The sequence below is a fragment of the Ictidomys tridecemlineatus genome, chromosome 3 (assembly GCF_052094955.1).
Source record: "Ictidomys tridecemlineatus isolate mIctTri1 chromosome 3, mIctTri1.hap1, whole genome shotgun sequence".
NCBI classification, from domain to species: Eukaryota; Metazoa; Chordata; class Mammalia; order Rodentia; family Sciuridae; genus Ictidomys; species Ictidomys tridecemlineatus.
In genome coordinates, this window is record NC_135479.1 from 6,845,292 (window position 1) to 6,856,410 (window position 11,119).

The 11,119-nt window shown below is 54.2% G+C and overlaps 1 protein-coding gene across 2 annotated transcripts in view; it reads right to left on the minus strand.

Annotated features, from left to right (window-relative positions):
• The window catches only part of Dnai2 (dynein axonemal intermediate chain 2), a 31,829-nt gene extending 21,416 nt beyond the window's left edge, over nucleotides 1-10,413 (minus strand). Inside the window, exons 1-4 of one of the 2 annotated variants that reach the window (XM_078041752.1) lie at nucleotides 10,255-10,413; nucleotides 3,560-3,753; nucleotides 2,040-2,201; nucleotides 978-1,099 (exon numbers count right to left, since the gene is read on the minus strand). In XM_078041752.1, coding sequence (XP_077897878.1) covers nucleotides 978-1,099; nucleotides 2,040-2,201; nucleotides 3,560-3,742 — 467 coding nt within the window. In that variant the 5' untranslated portion in view covers nucleotides 3,743-3,753; nucleotides 10,255-10,413. The remainder of the gene's footprint in view (nucleotides 1-977; nucleotides 1,100-2,039; nucleotides 2,202-3,559; nucleotides 3,754-10,254) is intronic. The other variant, XM_078041751.1, reaches the window with a different exon arrangement.
• Between the last annotated feature and the right edge of the window lie 706 nt (nucleotides 10,414-11,119).

An 11,119-nucleotide genomic window follows, 5' to 3' on the forward strand; every position in this document is an offset into this window, starting at 1 on the left:
ATTCCCTCCCTCTTCAGGAGGCCAGAAGTCCAAAACCTCAGGTGTTCTCTGCAGGTGAAGTATATGCACATACCTGTCCACAGATGCAGGACACGTGTACATAGGAATAGACCCGTGCACGTGTACATGGGTATTCCTAAACAAAAATCAGCACTCTCAGCCAGGAGCAGTGGCCACCCCTATATGATCCCAGCCACTAGGGGACTGAGACAGGGGATTGCAAGTTCAAGACCAGCCTCAGCAACTTAGCGCACTCCATCTCAAAATAAAAAAAATAAAAACAGCTGGGGAGGTAGCTCAGTGGTGGAGCACTTGCCTATCATGTGTGGGGCCCTGGGTTCAATTCCCAGTGCCAAAAAAAAAAAAAGAAGAAGAAGCAGCAGCAGCACACTCTCCCCTTTACTCTTCCACAGCTTGTTTGGGTTTGGTTTTCACATAACCAGTCTTGGAAATGGATCCCTCTTGTCACAGAAGGAGCTGCCCTATACTTCCAGCGCCCCCTTCCCCACCCTGGTACCCCTTTGTGGGCTCTGCCAGAACCGTGGGAACCAGCCCCGACGGATGGATCTGGCTTGTTGGAGCTCTGGTCGGCACACCCTGCTGCAGCAAAGATCCTCACACAGAGAACACACAACACCCACAAATCCCCCTATCCTTGGAGGCTATTCCCAGCTCCACTCCTGCAAATGCGGGCCAGCAACCTGTGGGCCCAAGACCCACTGGGCCCCTGAGGTGCGCGCCTTGTCCTGCTCTGCCCTGTGGGAGATCCCCCCCTGCGCCCAGCTCACACACAGCCCAAGCGTGGTCAGCGCGTGCATCCCCACAGGGCAGGGACCACGTCCTGCTGGGCACCGGCTTGCTCTGACCCTCGTCGAGCTTGGGCACAGAGAGCGCAGTGACCGCGGTCTGCAGTGATGAGCAAGGAGTCCCTCTTGGAGGTGACAGGTTGGCCAGAGGCCAGCCTCGCTAGGGGCTACCTGAAGACATTAATGGTCTTAGCTGAAGGGGCCTCTTCCGTCACCTCCACCTCTTCCTCATCGTCAAAGTACTCCTGGTAGATGTCAATGGCGTTGTTCTGCTTGATGCAATGCTCCATGATCTGAGGGCACAGAGCAGGGGTGCTCAGCAGGAAGGAGAGGGCCTGCAGGCCCAGGGGCTGGCTGGAGTCTAGGAGGGACAGGGGGACTAGGGCCTTTTCCTGTTCTTTAGCCCATGCATGTTCTTTCTTTTTTCTTTTCTGCAGAGCTGGGGACGGCACCCAGGGCCCTGCACCGGCCAGGAAGTGTGTGACCACTGAGCTCCACCCCGGCCCACGGCTTGTGCATTTTCAATTGGCTTTTGAAGGTGAATTAATTGCTTTCTGTGTACAAAGCCCTGATGCACACACAGCACATTAACAGATAAACGAGATATCTATGGCACTAAAATTTCATGGAGGGAGGAAGAGATTTTAAAAAAATGTCTAAAAATACTCTTGGGGAGGGATGATAATGCAAAAAATGTTGAAAAATGTTGCTCTAGCCAAACAGTTTCATCAGGCCTATGTATATATGGCACCCATGTATTTGTCTGGACCTACAGTGATCTCTAAGTCTTCGATGAAGGATGTAAGTGAGACCCATTTTTGCAATCGACACTGAGCCAGGCTGAGACTTAAAGCTTATTCCAGATTTATTGGATGTGGGGCTGGGGTTGTGGCTCAGTGGTAGAGTGCTTGCCTAGCATGTCTGAGGCACTGGGTTCGGTTCTCAGCACTTCATGTAGATAAATTTTTTAAAAAGGTCCATCAACAACCCCCCCTAAAAAATTAATAAAAAAAAAGTAGTAAAGGACCAAAACTTTTTTGGGGGGAGGGTGGTCCTCTCTGCCCCGTGGGTTTCCCACTTGTTTAGGCTCTTTGTAAAACCTGCTCAGCCATGGCCCTGCGTGGTCAGCAGTCAGTCTCTCCCCAGGATGGCCATGTGGACCCGTGGCTGGCACAGCTCTGGCACCCCGGGGAGCTGGAGTGGGGGGGAGGTCCTCAGTGGACCGAGCCTTACCGAGCCAAGCTGCATGATGGCATTGATGTAGTTCTCGTCCTTCTCTACTTTTTTCCGGAAGCGGATCGTCTGCTCCAGCTCCAGGGGGTTCACGTCCTTGGGCCAGCCCCCCTCGACGTGGTTGACCCCTCGGGTCTCCATCTCAAACCGCTCCGTGTTCGCCTGAACAGAGGGCCACCCATGAGACATCCACCACCCAGACACGTCCAACCTCTGCCCCTGCAAGCCAGGAGCCTCCCAGGACCCTCAGCCCTCTGACAGACCTAGGAGCTGCCCTGGCTAAAGCCACCAGGTCAGGAACCTCCAGGTCCTCAGGCAGTCACCGGTGGCCTTGCAGCTTCTGGCCCTTGATAGCACTCGTCATGGAAGACCCAGTGCCCAGATCCCCTGAGTCTAGTGGGCCCAGGAGCCACCCCACCTGTTCTGCAAGATTCAGAAGAAAAGAGAAGTGTCTGCTTCTTTCCCACCCAGCGGGCAACGGAGTCGGACATCGAAGCCTCAACAGGGACTCAGAGGCTGGGTCTGCGCCCCTCTGGAGCCGGGGGAGTTTAACCTGTTGGACTAGCTTCTTGGCTCCAGCCCACTTTCCCCCATTTTAAAAACCTTGCTGACGTACACAGGACATGACATTTGCCATCCTTTTACAGTGTGCGGTTCCGTGGCCTGACCATTCACAGTGCCACGCAGTCATCGGCCCGGAAGGAAGCCCTGTGCCCCCGGGCAGTCTCTCCCAGCTCCTTCCTGCCGCTAAGCTGCCTCTCCCAAGAGTGAGACGCCTTGCCAGGGCGGGGCTCTGGCAGGAGCCTGGGCACTGAGGCCAGCATGGCCGCCATCCGGAGGCTGTGCCATGGGCACAGTTGTCCTGGTCCCCGAGACGGCCTTCAGGCTGAGAAGTTAATTCATCTAAACCAGGAGTCACCAGACCACGCAGGTGACTGTGAATGTGTTCCAGTCACGTCCAGTGACTCATCTGGTTTGGGGCCTGACCTGGGTTATCTTGACCCAGTCGGGTGCTGATCACCAGGTTCACAGGGACCGGAAGCTCTACGGGCCTCCGCAGGGCAAAAGGGCATGACCATGGCCCTGAGTGCTCTTATCTCAGAGCCCCGCCCTCCCTGGCCAGAACTTCCTGTGGGACACTTTTCTTCTTCCAAGATGGGCTTTGCCTGTAGATATGAATCCATGCTCCCGAGAAGACCTCTTCCAGAAGCACCAAAGGCCCAAAGTGGCTCTGGAAAGTCTCAGCAGCAAGGCCAGAGCGCCTCGGAGGCAAGGCCGCGAAGGAGAGAGAACACCTTGATTGACACTCGCCTGGTCCAGGGGACAGTGCTGCTGCGTCTTCTCCTGAGCCCAGCAGTGTGGTGGCTCTTGGGGTGACCCCCCCACACTTCCAGCACCCACGCTGGTCCACTCCACCTGGATTCCAGGTGGACAGGCCACCCAGGACCCTGACATGCTCTTTCTGGACACCTTGCCCGGCCACATCTTCACTGACCTGGATTCTTGGGGCAGGGACCCACCTCATGCTCCGACATGCTGGCGGAGCACTGGACGCCCGTGTCCACTGGGTTCCGCTCCACGAACTGCGTAGCCAGCTCCGGGTTGGGGGGGATGTCGATGTTCAGCTCGGCCTGGCGGTCTGAGAAGTTGCACTGCTTGCCAAACTCGCTGCGCTTCTTCACGTACACGTAGACAATCTCCATGGTGACGGGGGCTGCGGGGGTGGGGGAGAAGGGAAGGGGTGAGGGGCCACCTGGCCACCCCTCTGCCTGGGGCCCATGGGACTGCTTCAGGTTCCCATCTGGCTCATGGGTGAAGGTGGGAGTGGAATCCAAGGGGTTTGTCAGGTGTCCAGAGCTGCACTGGGTTGCTGTTGCTGCACTGGGGATTGAACCCCAGGGTCCCACCCAAGACAGGCAAGCCGTCTGTCACCGAGCTCGTCCCCAGCCCTTAATGTTTTGGGAGAATCTCACTAAGCTGCCCAGGCTGCCCTCAAATTTAAGATTCTCCTGCCTCAGCCTCCCCACCAGCTGGGATTATAGGTGTGGCCACGGCACCTGGCTTGCATCTGAGGGTTCAGCATATGATAAGCATAAATTATCTCGTTCAGTTCTTGCAAATACCCTCTGAGGTGGGGAAGAAAATCACCATTTGATTCCAAGGGATGTGATACTCAGAAGTACCCTGAGCCACTGGCCCAGCATCACATAGCCGCTGAGTGGTGGCGCTGGTCTGCCTGACTCCAAAGCTCTGACCACCCACTGAACGGCTTCTCCTGATCAGTATTATTGGGAGGCAGGAAGAAATGCTGATGGTGGTTCTGTTGGGCTAAACTGCCTGCTGCGCTCTGGATCTGACGCCATGCAGCACATGAATCAGAGATCCCTGGGCCCCTTCTGGAAGCCTCCACCCAACCGTCCACTTCCCCACCTGATTGTGGAAAAGGCTCATTGACACCAGAGTCCTCCGTTGCCAGGCTCCACCCCCCCACACCCACCGCTCTCTGGACCCCCCCTGGGAATCTCTTCCCTCTGCACCAGGCCAGCCAGCCAGAGCTGAGCGGTCACCTGACAGCACAGAGCCAGATGGCTTCCTGAGCAGGAGGGACCGTCAGCCCTCGGGAGCCCCTCTGATTTGCACTGGCCATAAAGAGTGGGAACTGGAAAGCAGCTGGGCAGGGCCCTGACCTCAGGTGCAGGCCTTGCTCTTCACAGCTGCATGACCTTGCCAAACTCGCTGCGCCCAGCAGTCAGCAAGCTGGTGTTCAAATCCCTGATGTAAGGAAGAAGGTAAGGAAGAGCTCTTCACCAGCGCTGACCCAGGGCTTAAAGATACACACGCGGCTCCCACAAGCTGCCCTTTGCTCACCCCAAAGAGACCCTCCTGCCCCCCTCACATCCATGGATTCTCTGGGGCTCAGTGCTGGCCACCTGGTAGGCCAGTCTGCAACGTTATGCTGTGGACTATAGCAGTACAGATCATTAGGGGGCCACCCCAACTCTCAGGAACTGTGCCTTTGGCGTCTCATTCCCAAGAGGGCTTCGACAGCCCCTGGACTTCGAGAGCCCTGGGGGTGCCCGTGGGGAGCTGTTGAATGAGTGGCCACAGTGGTTTGGGAAAGGCCCATTGTGCAAATTTGCTGTGGCAGCACTCACAACCCAAGGCCTTTTGAGACTCAACAAATCAGGCTTTGGCCCCTGAGTGGGTGTTGCTGCCTCTGAATGAAGTAGGGACCTGGTGGGGAAATGGCTGGAGGGCGTATTGCCTCCATAGCCAAACTCAGGAACCAGAGGGATACAGCAGAACTGCTGGAGTAGTGAGCCCTTGACCTAGCAACGCCATCAGGAGAGCAGTCCAAGACTGCTCAACAACACTCAAAATGACTCTTTTAAAAAAAATCTAATTATATAGACTTTTCTAGAAAGTACAGTTTTTATGACTGCCAAACTGTAGGCTTTATCTTCATTCTAATTATAGTTTTCATCATCTCATCTGATTTTGCAACAAACACTTATTAGATCCTACTATGAGTGATCAGAATGGTGCGGCTCTGGCACAGGGTAGACATGCAGATGAATTGAAGGGACTCAAAGTTCAGAAATGAACCTTTACAGTTAGGGTTGACTGATCTCTGGCAAAGGTGCCAAGGCAGCACAGTGGAGGTGGGAAGGACTGTCTTTTTGGCAAATGGCTCTGGGACAACTGGACATTCCAAAGTGAAAGAGTGACTACCGCCGGGCACAGTGGTGTATGCCTATAATCCCAGAGACCTGGGAGGCTGAGGCAGGAGGATTGCAAATTACAAGGCAGCCTGGGCAATTTAGTGAAGCCTGTCTCAAAATGAAATAAAAAGGACTAGGGATGTGGCTCAGTGGCAAAACACTCCTGGGTTCAATCCCCAGGAACAAAGAAAAAAAAAAAAGAGTGACCATAGATCCCTATCTTACCTCAAATTAATTCAAAATGGGCTGCAGGACTGAATGTAACAGCTAAAACCATAAAACTTAGAACACAGGGGGAAAAGACTTCATAGAGACGGTATAAAAAGTATGCTCTCTAAAAGAAAAACAAATGATAGATTGGACCTCATGAAAATTTAAAACTTCTGCAAAGGATAACATCACGAAAACCAAAGAGGAGCTGGGGATGTAGCTCAGAGGTAGAGTGTTCGCCTAACATGTGCAGGACCCTGACTTTGATCCCCGTAAAACACACACACACACACGAAAGAAAGAAGAGAAAAAAAGAAAGAAATTTGGAAGCACAAGCTACAGACTTGGAAAAAAATATTTCCAAATCATCTATCTGATTAAGGACTTGAATCCAGAATGTAAGAAGACCTACCAGGTCTGGGCAACCTCATGTCCACCAAGACTATGAAATAGGCATCATGATTTCCCCTCTACAGGAACACAGAGGGGTGCTCAGAGACATGTAGCGCCTTGTCCAAGGTCCCAGTTTTTTTTTTAACCCAGGGGCACTTAACCACTGAGCCATGATCCCAGCCCTTTTTTGAATTTTATTTAGAGACAGGGTCTCACTGAGTTGCTTAGGGCCTCGCTCACTTGCTGAGGCTGACTTTGAACTTGCAGTCCTCCTGCCTCAGCCTCCCGAGCTGCTGGGATTACAGGCGTGGGCCTCCATACCTGGACCTGTCACAACCAAGATCAGAGCACATATGGCTCTGAAGCACTGGTACTTGATCTTGGCTACACATTTAGAAATATCTAGAAGGCTTTATAAAGTTACATGCTGAGGTCAAACCCCTGCCCAACTAAATCGGAATCTCTCAATGATATTTAAAAAAAAAAAAATTCTCCAGGTAATTCCAATGTACAACCAACTTTAAAAACCACGGATTTAAAATAAAGACTCTTCTTCATTTTCAGCCAGAATTTCTCAGTCAGGATGCTCATTAATAAGAGGGGAGTCCCAAGCCCCCTCCTGCAAATGCTGACCTGCCCCCCCTGGGGTGGGATCTAGCAATTCCTGTTTTCTACAATCACCCCAGATGAAGGTTATAACCAGACAAGGGCTACTAGAAACCCGTCCAGTGCAGCCTGGCTGATGTCCCCTGAGATGCATGACCAAGAGCTGAGAGATGATCTAGAAGCAGATGCCAGGGGTGGACTTGGCCAGGAGCAGCAGAGACAGGGTGTGAGAGCAAGAGGGCAAGAGAGTTGACCACCCAGTCTCTTTGTAGCCACATAACTTGCTCCTTAGAGGCAGCTCCTCCCCAGCCGCTCCCACCCCAGAACAGCCCAACTCAATCAACAGCAGAAAGGCCTTTGGAGACTCTCTGGGGTAGAAGGGATGGCCTGGAGGGCAGGGGGCGGGAGAGAGGCCCAGTTGCTGCAGGACGCCTGAATGATTTATTCTACAGGGACCAACAAAGAGGGAGCCTTGGAAAAAGAATGTGAATCCAATTAAATTCTCCCCTCTGCCACCACATGGAGAAGCACCTGTTCCTGCTAGACAGAGCCTCTGGGCCCAGGCAATTAGGGGCTGCCTCTCTCTCTTTCCTCGAAAGACAATTGTTGGGAGCTGGCCAGCTCCTAGGGGACACAGGAGGCCTCAGAGGAGGAGGAAACTCCAGGAAGACACAAATGGACTCTTGAGCCCAGATCAGGTTTTTAACGGCTTCGGTCTCCTTCTTGGTGCTTCCCAAGGCCCAGCCCTGAGCGAAAACAGAGGCATTGTCTTGTGTCTGGAAGGAGACAGAGGGGACATTTAAAGGCTGGCCCGGTGACAGTGACGGACAGCTCATTCAAGGACTCAGCAGCCCAGGCTCTTTTCTCACCAGCAAGCAGGGCATGGAGATGAATAGCAGGGCCAGCCCGGGGGGGTCTCCGCGGTCCCCCTCCCTTGGGAGACAAGTGCTACAGGGGGCTTCCCCCAAGTAGGGCTGAGCAGGGCTGTCTCCAAGAGGGCCCAGAAGGGGCAGGAGCAGTGTTGCTGCCGCCTGGACGTGGGGGGGAGATTGCCCTCCCCTCCCCTGTGGGAACTAAGAGATGCAGAAGCTTGCGGGACACCACTACAAGGCCACCCAGGCACAGGACGCACAGACCTGGATGCTTGGGTTGGACCAGAAGTGCAAGTCCCCCACGTCCTGGAGGAAGGAGTTGGACTGGCACCTTCACAGACCATGCAAACGGAAACTCCCCTGAGCAGGGAGAATGAGCAAAGCCTTTCCTGAAGAGAACCTGCCTCGCTGAAGAGAAAGCGCTACCCAAGCCGGCCGGGACCAAGAAGTGGGAAGGGGAAGTAGCGGGTGCAATAAGGACATGAAAACATCTTCCTTTTCCTGTTCCCTGAGACTGAGGGTCCCTGCATGGCAGAGGGATGCAGGAAGGGGGTTTCTCATGTCCTTGTGCAACTTCTGTAGTTCTGGGACCTAAGGGTTTTGCTGGAGCTTCTGAAGGGCGGAGCTTGGCCAGGCACGATGGCGCAGGCCTGTAATCCCAGTGGCTCAAAAGGCTGAGGCTGGAGGATTACAAGTTCAAAGCCAGCCTCAGCAACTTAGAGAGTCCCTGAGCAACTCAGGGAGACCCTGTCTCTAAATAAGATTAAAAATAAAAAAGGCTGGGAGGGATGAGGGTATAGCTCAGTTGGTGGAGGGCTTGACTCGCATGCACAGGCCCTGGGTTCACTCCCCAGCACCACACAAAAAACAAACAAACAAAACTAAAAATAAAAAAGGCTGGGAATAGCTCAGTGGTTAAGTGCCCCTGGTTCAATCCCAAGTACCCATGCCCCCCCAAAAGGCAGATCTCCCTGGCCATCTCCCTTCATCACCTCTCCCTCCCTCCAGGAAAACACTAAGGTCCCCAGCAGGAGCATGGAGAATGAGAGCAGGGAAGGGTGGGAGGAGGTCCCAGAACTGCGGAGTGACCAGGTCTGAGCATCTGCTCCCCCCACTACAACACTCAGAGAAGACAGTGGATTTCCTGGGCCCAAATAGAGAAGGGCCCAACACCCACTCAGTTACCTGCTGAGTGTGTGACGGTGACACCAATCCTCCATCAGAGCTCCGCCACCCCCCCCATTCCTCCTCTTCTAATCAACTTAGCGAGACCCTGTCTCAAAAAAATAAACAAATAAAAAGGGCTGGGGATGTGGTTCAGTGGTTAAGTGTCCCTGGGTTCAATTCCGAGTACAAAAACTAAATAAATACAAAAGAAACAAAGGATTTGCACTGGGGAAATGCAGGGTCTGAAAGCCAGGAGAAGAGGGGCTTGGGATTAAAGTTCAGTGGCAGGGGGCTTGCCCAGTGTGTATGAGGTCCTAGGTTCCACCCCGGGTGTGCATACAAGAGAACTCGAACTTGTTGCAAAGACAAACTGCCCAGCCTTTGGAAAAAGCAACCAACAGTGTGACACTGATCGTGACACGTAATGGGCATATAACGCCATCTCCGGGGCTGAGGGTCAGATGAAGGGATGCATTTAAAATTCCTGTCACCTTGCTGGGTGCAGTGGCACATGCCTGTAACCCCAGTGGCTCAGGAGGCAGAGGCAGAAAGATTGCAAGTTCAAAGCCAGGCTCAACAATTTAGCGAGACTCTGTCTCAAAACAAAACAAAAAAATTGGGGATGTGGCTCAGTGGCTAAGACCCCCCCACCCCGGGGGGGTTCAGTCCCAGCAACAGTAACAACAAAAATCCTGACACCTAGAAGGTGTGCCATATGATTGACTTCCTTTCTCTATTGTTACCAGAAAATACTCCTTTTTTCCTTTTCTTTCCTTTTCTTTTTTTTTTTTTTTTTTTATTATACAGGGGATGGAACCCAGGGGCGCTCTACCACTGAGCTACATCCCCAGATCTTTTTATTTATTTTTAAATTTTGAGACAGGGTCTCCCTACGTTGTCCAAGCTGGGCCACTCCAGAGCAGCTGGGATTACAGGCGGCTCCACTGGCCAGGCCAGAAGGGTCCCCTCCTAACGTCCACCCTCCCAGGTTGTCTTTCCCACCGTCACCGTAAACCCTTTAGGAGCCTCCCACCGGCTCCAGGGCAGACTGCCTCCAGGACCGGATGGCGCAGGGGTGCAGGATGCAAGGTGTTCCTAAGTTACAGGATCCTGTGGCCTGGGGGCTACCCCCGGGGGCAGGGCTACTGTGGCGGGGGACACTGGAGCCCTGGTCCTGGGTCCGCCGCGGGCAGAGCAGTCCCAGGAGCGCCCGGGAGGAACCCCTCGCACTCTGGGGGTCTTTACCCTCGGGGGCGCTCTCCTCCACCCTCCACGCTCCTCTCCGGCCACAGCCCTTATCCTGGGTGGGCTCCTCCTGCCGCTGGGTTCCGCCAACCGGGAAGCTCCGGGTCCAGCCGCTCAAACGGCTCCGCGGCCGCCGGGTTTACCGGTTGCCAGGCAACCCCGGGGCAGGGACGCGGCGGACTCGGAGCACGTGACTCCCGCCCGCCACGTCGGAAGCACAGCCTGACCCTCCTCTTCTGGAGGCCTGTGGCGGGGGACCCCAGGTGGCCCAGAGAGTGAACTGTCGGTAGGGGCTTCGCGGTGGCGCTTGTCCACGTCCCTCTGCAAGGTCCCGAGAAAACCCAGAAAAGTAGTGCCTGGGAAGCCCTGAGCCCTGTTGGTGATGGTGGCCTCGTGATCTGCTCCTGATCCTGGCAGGCCATGGCGCTGCTCCTTCCTGTCATTCCCTCCTCCCGCCGCCACCACCTCCCCTGCACGCTGTGTGCTAAACACGTGGGACCACACTGGCCGAGGCCTTGCACGACTTGGCTGCACGGTGGGAAACGCTTAGTGAGTGCTCACTGGGTGAATGAGCGAAGGATGTTTCTCAGAGGATGAAGGCAATAAAAGTGAGATAAGGAACCTAGAAGGGGATTTAGGGATAGAAACCACACCTAGAGCCGAGATAGCTTCCCACAGGAAGCCCCGAGTGCACTTTGGAGCCACCAGTCCCATCCCAGCGTGGCCATCTGCTGCCTGTGTGTCCATCTGCTGCCTGTGTGTCCCTGGGGCAAGTTACTTTCCTTTTCTAAGCCTCGGTTTTCCTCATCTGCAAAGTGGGGGACAGTGGCCCCCCTTAGAGGATAATCAGGAGGATGAAATAAGG